Genomic DNA, 10,489 nt, shown 5'->3' with positions numbered 1-10,489 from the left:
GGATAGATGGGACTAAATAAAATGTGGTATATCCATACAGTGGAATATTACTCAGCCTTAAAAAGGAAAGAAGTACTGATACCTGCTACAACACAGATGAACCTTGAAAATAAGTTCAGCTAAGTGAAAGAAGCCAGACACAAAATAACACATACTGCAGGATCCCATTAATAGGAAATAGCCAGAAGAGGCAAACATATCGAAACAGAAAGATGAGTGGGAGCCAGGGGCTGGGGTAACAGGCAGGGAGGGACGTGGTGATGGCTGAAGGGTACAGGGTGTCATTTTGGGGTGATGGGACTATCCTAAAATAGATTGTGGTGGTGGTTGCATAACTGCATATACTAGAAGCCATTGAATTGTACACATTAAATGGGTGAATTGCATGGTATGCGAATTAATTCAATAAAGCTGTTTTCAGTCCATCTTTCAATCATCAATGAATAAGGAAAACCTACTCCTGCGACCCCTGGATCTGTACGGATGTCAAAGCAACGTCAGAGTCAAGGAGTTGCCTTACCAGCCACTTTAGCTTCAGGGAGAACAAGGTGCTGAAGAAGAACACGGTCCAAATCATGGGGCAGATAATGAGGCCCAGCCAGAATATTCGGGCCTCAGCCTCTGTGGCAGCTGCACCACTCGGAGAGACCTGTGTGGGAAGGGGTTCAGGCTGTCGTTTTCATTGATCTTGCGCGTGCTTCTGTTACTTGCCGGAGCACCGACGACAGTAGGCTCCGTCTAGGGCGTGTATCACATCCACCCAAAGCCCAGAAGGAAACCACGGAAACATCCCACAGCCATTTTTTCCATTCTGGTTTGACTGGTAATGGAGAATACCTTTCTGGCTTCAAAAATCCAGTGGCTTTTCCCATCTTCATCTATCTGGTTCCACCAGCGGAGGCCTACCATGAGCCGTCCAGTTACGTTCTGACGAAAATGGACAGAATGACAGTAAGCACGCCACAGGTAAAAAGGGTCCTTTCCCGTTTATGGGTGAATCAAACGAAAGTCACCAGTTCAGGTTAAACTTGTGCTGGGAGCAGAGAAGGCGAGGATTGAACTGGGGGGGTTTCTCAAATCAGTTTTCGAGGCTTCTAAGTTTTAACTATGCTCACTTCAAAAAGTGAAGACTCCCAAACTGTATATATTCATATATAGAATATTTAAATATTTACATAGTGTTAATCCAAACCCATGTGGACTTGTCCCCCTCATATGGTACATATTTGCAACTGTGATAATTGGTAGACCCAGAAGCCATTTATTCACACCGAACAATATATTTCTTTTCCCTTTAATTTTAAGTGACTCTGGCTCAGTATTCTTAAGTATGTATTAGCAGTTTCAACCAAAGTATCTCTTGACCCAAATCAGCTACCTGCATTGGGACAGTCACCATCTGGAAGCACAGCCCAGGTGTCTCGGGAGCAGTAGTGTCACAGGTGAGGGGCCTTACCTTCACAGACCAGAAGTCAAAGGACAGAAGGAGAAGCACGGTGACAAAACAGCCCGCAAAGCTTCTGCTGAACCAGTCACAGCACACATAGGTGACGATGGCACTCACTCGGAAAAACAGGTGGAAAAAGGTGGCCAAGGGGTGCCTAAGGGAGAACCGGAAAGGCCCAAAGGGCCTTGGCTGAGCTCCCTCCGTGGTTTTTGACTTTCCATGTTCTGCGCATTTCAGGCCAAACTCAGTCAGGCTTCAGCTCCAAGGATACTAAATTAGCCCTCAACAGTCATTGCTACACTAGCCTTTTGTTTTCTCCCTTTCGAAGAATCCCGTACTTTCCCCTTATTGAATTCCAAATATCACTTGCCCTCTTTGAAACTGGGTCACCTTTGAAGTGCAGCGTGACAGTGATCACTGCTTTCCCAACTACCAGCCATAATGACCAGTTCCCTAAAGATAACGGTGAGGTTATTCCCCAGTAACAGAGCAGCGAGGCCACGTGCAGCCCGTCGGTGCTGTCCTGCAACCCGTCGGTGCTGTCCTGTCATCAGGGAACACGTGCTCCTGGATGGAGGGAGAGGAGCCTGATGTATGAGGGGCAGGTCTAATGTGTCGTTGCTCATAACAAGTGGCACTGCAATGATGAAATTTAACCCAGGGGAAGATGGCTTTTCATTGTCCTAAGCAGATAGAGAAAAACACTCAAGCACAATCATGAAGCAACAGTGCCAGCCCGATGACGATGGCAGTTAAAGCACCAACCCAGTGCCAAGGAAGAGGAGGGAGCGGCAGGCCTCCCTTCCAGAGCGGTGACTGTACTTTGCAAACCTCCCCTTCGTGCTGCCAGGTACAGTATTTTCACAGGAAGCCAGAAGTCCAGACTTGCAATGGGAAATTGGATTTTTAAATGATGGTGACTAATTATGTTAATAAAATATTACAGGCTTTGTTTTCTCCCGGCCCACAAGTCACCAGCTTGCAGCATCTGGGATGTTGAAGACGCAGTCAGCAAACCCGCAGGGGGACGAGCCTGCTGGATTTTCCCAAAGAGTGTGGTCAGAATAAGCAAACTAGGGGCTCCTATAGAATTGTGCAGTTTCGGACTCCCAAGGGAACGTGAATTTGGAGTGATTTCTGCATGTACCCTAATGTCCCACAGGAAGAAAGGGACATGCCCAAACACCAGCCATTCTCCGGAATATTTCTGATCTGTGCTTTCCAGAAACTGAGCTCTCCCAGCAGCCTGGATGAAAAGCCAGCTTGGGGACTACCCAGCACGTAAAAATGAGACGTGATCACATAGAACTTCCACATCTGGAATGTTCCAGAAGATCAGACCCTTGGGAGTCTATTATACCTTTTTTTGCCTTAAATCTTATTGATGATTTTCAACAAACTGTTTTCATACAATGTTGCCCCTTTATGCTGAAGATAAATGAATCTATAACTGAAAGTCTTTGAGGGCAAACACCATGTTTTAGATAATTTTATATCCCCAACAGTGCCTGGAATTTAAGATTCTCAGCAAATATTTGTTGTGTCAAAACTTGTCATCAAGTTTGGTAAGGATCACTGGGACATCTATTTTTCTTTCTGTAGAACAATATATTAATAGACTGAAAAAAATAGACTCAAGTGTGCCCTGATCCAGGGTAAAACCTGGAAGTCAATGCATTCGAATAAATCTCCTGCCCACCACTTTTTTTTTTTTTTTTCAGCTGTGGTTTCCTGAAATAAAATGCAGAAAAATTTCCAATTGTTGGAAGTTCTGCTTCGTTGAGTCCCGGTTAACTGTTTCTTTAACTTGTAATGGAAGGTATTATTATTATTGTTATTCCAACAAAGCCCAAAGCAAGTAGAAAGGATGCCTGTTGCATTTCAGACTAGTTTTCTAGGTTTTTGAGTTTTGAAGGTTATGACTTAAGCCTATATACTCTTTACTGCCATGGGGTCCTCTGTCCTCAACAGCATTCTCTCCTGCCACCTCTGCAGCCACAGGGCGCACACACCAACAGTCCCCTCCACCTCTCAATGCCACTGGCTCCTCACTTCACCCTCCTAGGCCCCCACCTGGTCGCCCCTTGAGAGGTGAGCAGTACAGAAGTGCCTGCTGCCAGGCTTCCAATCCAGGCTCCAACCCCTGAATAGCTCCGTGGCCTTTCCTAAACTACATAACCTCTGGATGCCTCAGTCTCCGCTTCTGTGCAATGGGAATGCCAATGGTAGCCACTTCCTAAGATATTTTAAAAAATCAAGTGACGGTGGCACATATGAAGTGGTTGAAACACACAGACCATGCTCAGTAATTATGAGCCGCTATTATTAATATCTCAGCCCCCAGAGTCATTCGAAACTGTTCCGCCTCCAGAGGGGGCCAAACTGGAAAATCCCCCTCTGACCACAACTTTCTCTCTCTCACTCGCTGGGCCGGGGCAGACTTTTCATCTCAAGATCCCCCAGGACTCCAGATCTCTCCATCTTCCCGCAGCCCCTCTGCTTTCACTGAAGAACCTCCTTCATTTCTCATATTCATCACAGAGCATTTACATTCGGTAACCAACCGGCTCTCTCCACCCCAGCAGGCAGAAGCCTGTAATCTCCAGGAGAGGAGGAAAGAATGACACATGGTGAAAGGGGGAAATGAGACTATTTAATCAAAGTATTGTCAAGGTGGAGAGAGTCCCGATGGGCTTCTGTTTAAGTTTAAATCCATGTTCCCGGTTCTGGGTGCAGGGCACCAATCGTCTTTCTCCTTGGAGGGAAATACAGAAGCTTCTCAACCTGGAATGTGAATGAAAGCCACACAAGGAGGCCTTAAAATGTGCACAGGCTACTCTTGTGCCAAGACCTGGCTTCAGATTTGGAGTGGGGACTGGATGTGAATTTCACAAAGGAAAAGCACTGCTCTATACTGGATTCACAAGGGTCACATGTGGCCCAAGGGTCACATCTGGCCCCATTTCCTGCTTCTGTAAATAAAGTTTTACTGGAACACAGCCATGCTCACCCATCCTCTGGCCTGCAAAGCTGAAAATATTTATCCAGAAAGTACTAACCCCTGCTCCAGACCAGCAAGAACAATTTGGGGATGAAATCAGGCTCCACTCCAAACAAACCGAAATGAAACAAACTGCCACTAAAGGCTCCTTCCCCCCTAAAAAGTCACCTGTCAAAAGCTTTACGGTGGGAGCTGCCTGCCTGGCAGAACTAGTGGATTATGCTGGAAGTCAGAAGAGCGTTATCTCGGGATGGTTGACATGGCAATGACAGGGAAGATGCACAAGGATACTTGTGGGTGCTGGAATGTTCCGTATCTTAACCTCACGTGTCCACACGTATGACAGTTCATCAAACTGTACACGTAAGGTGAGTGCTCTTGACTATGTACACTACACCTCGATAAAAAAAAATTCTGATGGAAGCCACGGACCAAAGAAAAGTCTTTGCAAGTCACCCTAAAAATTCTACATGTGATACAATCCAGCAATCGCATTCCTCAGTATTTGCCCAAATCAGTTGAAAACGTTATGTCCACACACAGATGTTTACAGCGCCTTTATTCATAACTGTCCAACATTGGAAGCAACTAAAATGTCACATCTTCAGTAGGTGAAGGGATGAGCTGTGTTCCATCTACCCAATGGAATATTATTCAGCACTAAAAAGAAATGAGCCATCAAGCCATGAGACGACATGGAAGAACCTTACGTGCCTATGACTACGTGAAAGACGCAGCTCTGAGAAGGCTTCTTACTGCATGAGTCCAACTATATCAACATTCTGGGAAAAACTAAACTGTGGAGATAGTAAAAAAGTCAGTGGTTGCCAAGGGATGGGGGAGGGAGGATGAAGAGATGGGGCCTGGGATTATCAGGGCAATGAAACTAGTCCGCACGATAATTATAATGGTGGCCACATGGCATTATTCGTTTGTCAAAACCTGCAGTGTCCAAAACCAAGAGTCAACCCTGACGCAAATTGTGGACTTTAGTTGATAATAATGTATTGGTTCATCTGTTGTGACAAATTATGAGTTACGTAAGATGTTAGTAAGCCGGGGAAATTGGGAACTTATGGGAACTCTACTTTTTGGGGCTTATGGGAACTCTACCTTTTGTTCAGTTTTCCTGTAAACCTAAAACCACTCAAAAAATGGACACAGGTTGGGGTGGAAGTGGGGGTGCTCTGTCTAGACGGAGTACATAGCGTGAAATCGGGGAGGACGTCCCACAGGCACACACACCCCCTTCACCACAAGCTTTTAAGGCAGGTTTGATTGCGGCGGGGAGGTTGATTTAATCATAAATTCAGCAGTAATCTAACATTGTCTTTCAAACTTGCCCTTTATTTGTTTAAGTTACTTTGAAAACTGTACTATGGTTTTTTAAGACTGTCTTCAGCTTGAATTCTTCATCACCCTACTTTAAATTCTCCATCATCTTTCAGACACCCTGAAAAGCTTTCTGCTTTTCCCTGTGGCAAAGGTCTAAAGAAAGTATCTTTCCTCCTCGGTTTACTTTACCACTAAAAAAAAAAAAGCATCTGCAAGGATATCTAAAGTTTGCTTCAAAGTAATGTGGGGGCGGGAAGAGGATGGGTAGAGATGACACAGGCTGGTCATGTGTCATCACAACTGAAGCTGGGCAACCGGAACTCCGGCGTATTGTTCTCTGTATTTTTATGAAAATTTAAATTCAAAAGTAGAAAAATAAAGAAATCATTAGAGGCAGTCTCAAGTTTGTATTGAGGCAAAAGACGCCTTTCAGAATAAACCAAGCTCACGGGTTGATTTTCTTGGGGTCCATCTGTGGTCAAAAAAAAAGAAAAAATTCTGACCTAAAAATCCCCAATTGAGTAATTGGTCATTACAGTTGGATACATGGAAAATTCCAGAAAGCGGGTCCTTTCTTCTGGACTTACCAGTCCCTCTGCAAAAAAGGGCCACCATTATATTGGAACTTACATACAAATATGTAATACAAATTTGTTTGTATATGGCATACAAATGCCCACATGGCCCCCACCCCGGCCCCTACCTAGACATGGGTACAGTGAAACCCAGAGAGCCGAGGTTCACATTTGCACCCCATCCTTGCTGCATACATGATGTTGGACAAGCTATTAAACTACTCAGAGCCTTGGCTTACTCATCTGTAAAATGGGAGCACACTGACCTCAGATGTCTGAGGCTTCCAGGAAATAAAATAGCTACAATGCTAGGCCAGCAAGAGTTTTGAGAACAGGAGAAAGTGAGAAAAAGCCCTGACCAGTGATGCTCTTTTTGAATGACCTCTGTCAGACATGGTTTGCTCCATTGTCATGAGTAGGGTGCTACTATTTATTCCTTCAGCCCTGACACCCACTTAGTCAGGTGGCATTTCTGCTAACAGCTTCTGCTAAAACCACATGCCACTATAAAGATGTGGGAGGAAGTGGACCCCCACTGTGAAGGGGAGACAGCCTGGGCAACACCTATGCCCCTCAGCCTCTTTTCCACCCACCAGCTTCCCAGGTGTCCTGGAGCTTGTTAGGAATGCAGGATCAGTGGTCCCACCCCAGAACTCCTGAGCCCAAATCTTCATTTTAACAAGACCCTAAGTGATTCATGTGCTTGCTACAATTGAGAAGCTCCCCCTCTGTTCTATTTTCAAGATAAACTCAGTTCCAGGAACAAAGCAGAAAGGGACCAAAGGAACCCACATAAGAAAGCAGAGACCCTAAAAGAACAGACTTCCCTCTGGTCACCACAGTGTTCCCTCTTGTTTCTGTTCTTTATTTTTTTTTAAAGAAACATTCCGACTTTAGAGGCTGGACACGCTCAGCCTGTCCAATGAAAGTGAATCCTCAGGGACAAGTCAGTGGACCCCTGGCCGCACCGCCTAACTTACGTCCTGTGCGGGGTCCTCACCTCTCTCCCTGGGGCACAGCTACAGACCACGTCCTCCTGCTGCTGCCATCACGGACCCGGTTCCTTAGCTTAAGACCCAGAATTTTCAAAAGAAATGGGAGCCCCAAAGAGCTGAAAGCAGGACTCAAACAAAAAATTGTACATACATGTTCATAGCACCACTTGCAATCACCAAAAGGTGGAAGCAGCCCAAGTGTCCATCAACAGATGAGTGGATGAGTCAGATGTGGCCTCTCTGTACCAGGGAATAGTATTCAGTCACAAAAAGGAACAAAGCTCTGATACCTGCGACAACGTGGACGAACCTTGAGAACGTTAGGCTAAGCGAAAGGAGCCAGGCACGAAAGCACAGGTAGTACACGGCTCCACTTATAGGAGGTGCCTACAATAGGCAAATTTATAGAGACAGAAAGTGGGAAGGAGGCCAGCAGGGGCTGGGGGAGGGGAGGGGACAGTTATGGCTTAACGTACACAGGGATTCAGTTTGGGATGATCATAAAAGTTCAGGACATGGAAACTGGTGACGGTTACGCAACAACGTGAATGTACTAGTGCCGCTGACCTGTACCCTTGGAAATGGTTAGAAAGGTAAATGTTATGTGTGTGTGACGCGTATTTCACCACAATTTTTAAAATACAGGGGGGAAGAAAGGGAACGAATACATGCGACAACCTGAGTGAACCTTGAAACTATTCTGCTAAGTGAAAGAAGCCAGACACAAAAGGTCACGTATTGTATGATTCCATTCATATGAAATGTCCGGAACAAGCAAATCCATAGGGACACAAAGCAGATTTGTGGTCGCCAGGGGCTGGCAAAAGCGAGTGGGAGGAGAATGGAAACTGACGGCTTAATGGCTTTTGGTTTCCTTTTGGGAAGATGAAAATGTTCTGGAACTGAATGGTGATGGTGGTTACACAACATTGTGACTGTATTAAATGCCACTGAACTGCTTACTTTAAAATGGTCAAATTTACATTATGTGTATTTTACCACAGTTTAAAATAGATAAAAGAAACGGGGGAAGGAGAGACGCTGCCTTCACTGGCCCTCCTTTGGAAAGAAGGCAGCAGAGCCAGGCGTGTGTGTGTGTGTGTGTGTGTGTGTGTGTGTGTGTGTGTCGGTGAATAGAGGGTCCAAGGTACAAGTTCAGACATTAAAATTGTCCGTTGCCCAGGTTCAAACCCCGCCTCCCGCACTGAGGACCTGTGTAATTTTGGGCAAGTGACTTAACCTCACTGTATGTGTGTCCCAGTTTCCGAATCTGTAAAATGGGACGATGAGTCAGGGCTGCTGCAGTGCACACAGCCAGGGGGCGCCATTCAGTCATGTTCCCTAGAGTAGTGTAGTACACGGCTGCATGGCCGTGTAAGCTGGTGGCAGTGCCAACTGCATGGAGTTGCTGGGAATATTACCTGAGAATAATAGTACATGTAAAGGTGGTCAGCAGCAAAGGTGCCATAAATGCCAGCTATTCTCAGAAATAACTGCATTTGTGCTGGGGAGTGATCATTCCTTTTGTATTTTAACAAGCAAATCACCGATCGCTTGTTAAAATGAAGATTCTGATTTAGGGGGTCTGGAGGACCCACGAGTCTACGTTTGAATAAGCACCCAGAAAATGCCGGTGCTGCTGTTGCCGGCACTACCCGCAGGGAGGAGGGAATAGAGGAAAGCTGAGTTGTAACAAGCACCACAAACCGGGGAACACAAAACAACAGAAATCTCTCTCACAGACCGGAGGCCGGAAGTCCAAAATCACAGTACTCATCAGGTTGCTTCCTTCTGAAGGCTGTGAGACTCTGTCCCAGGCCTCTCTCCCACCTTCCTTGGCTTGTAGCCACATCATTCCAGAGTCTGCCTGTGTGGTCACATGGCCTTCTCCACGTGTCTTCACGTGGCTCTTTTTATAAGGATACCGGTCATATCCGAGTAGGGACCCACCCTACTCTAGTGTGACCTCATCTTAACTAATTACATCCACAATGATCCTATTTCCAAATAAGGTCACATTTTGGGGTCCCAGAGCTTGGGACTTCAGCATACCTTTTGCGGGGAGGATACAAGTCAACCCATAACACTGCTATGGGACAAAGAAAATAAGTGAGGTTAGAAGGGGACAGAGAGCCATTCTGCAGGTGAGGACACGGAAGCTCAGAAAGGTGAAGTGACCTGCCCCGGGGGGTGGGGGTGGCAGCACCGCCCTCCAGCTGCACGTCCTGGAGGGAACTGTCTGCCCGCGGGGCGTCTTTTCTAGTTTGCACAAAGGCACCCTATAGGCTAGCAGCTGCTCTCCTGGCAGAATAAGCATGAGAACCAAAGTCCTCATCAATCTCAGCCTGGAGTTTCCCACAGGTCACCTGCAAGGGACATGTGCTCAATGACAACTGTGACTCCTAAAAACGTGGCCAAGAGAAGATCAGAGGCCCTGCTTGATGCACTTCTAGCCCTAGAGCCAGAGAGCTGATTCAGGAGACAAACCCAGACTGTGGCTTCTAAACTCCATTCTCCCAAGGAGCCAGGGCTCCTTGGAGGAAAGGCCATTCCAGGTGCAGATGGAGACATGCACACGCTGAGGCTGGGACATCGACACACCCCAGGTAGCGAGGAAGCTGTTAAAGCCTACGAGTCAGGGCAGAAAGACTCAGAAGCCAGCTGGAAGAGGCTCCCACTGGCAAAGGTGGGACAATTTGGGTAGCAATAAGAATGTCTTAATCCATGAGTCATGTGATGCTTAAACGAAGCCCTCAGTGGTCACCTGTGGGGGGTGCTGGGGCTGACCTCATTACTTGAAAACAGAAAACATGAAGGGTAAGAATCAAGCATCTATTATGCCTTTTCTCTATAAAGTATATCTTACAATGACTAAATATTTGAAGCGGGGGAGTTTCTCTTTGTAGATAACTTCAGCTCACAAATGAAGATGGAATGCTAGAATGCCACCGTGCCACAACCCCTAATGAATTCAAGAGTCGCAACTGAGGAGAGCCAGGCACTAGGAGAACACACCAGAACCACCCAGCTCAGCTAAACCCAGATCCTGACCTTCAGGCACAGTATGAGATATAAACGTTTGTTATCTGAAGCCACTAAGTCTGGGGGTCATTTGTTATGCAGCAGTAGCTAACTA

At 46.2% G+C, this 10,489-nt stretch overlaps 1 protein-coding gene across 7 annotated transcripts in view; it reads right to left on the bottom strand.

The window, feature by feature from the left end:
* The window catches only part of TVP23A (trans-golgi network vesicle protein 23 homolog A), a 31,686-nt gene that overhangs the window by 10,584 nt on the left and 10,613 nt on the right, over positions 1–10,489 (bottom strand). For all 7 annotated transcript variants that reach the window (XR_016022563.1, XR_016022564.1, XR_016022565.1 and 4 more), the window contains exons 3-5: positions 1,457–1,601; positions 838–927; positions 521–649 (exon numbers count right to left, since the gene is read on the bottom strand). Coding sequence is in view for 4 of the 7 variants with exons in the window: in XM_074322579.2 (XP_074178680.2) it covers positions 521–649; positions 838–927; positions 1,457–1,601 (364 nt within the window). In the remaining 3 variants the exon portion in view is untranslated. The remainder of the gene's footprint in view (positions 1–520; positions 650–837; positions 928–1,456; positions 1,602–10,489) is intronic.

Source organism: Rhinolophus sinicus, chromosome 10 (genome assembly GCF_057876585.1).
Source record: "Rhinolophus sinicus isolate RSI-liver-muscle chromosome 10, RSI-T2T, whole genome shotgun sequence".
Taxonomy (NCBI): Eukaryota; Metazoa; Chordata; class Mammalia; order Chiroptera; family Rhinolophidae; genus Rhinolophus; species Rhinolophus sinicus.
Note: the sequence above shows the minus strand (reverse complement) of the source record. Positions and strands in the feature narration are given on the sequence as shown.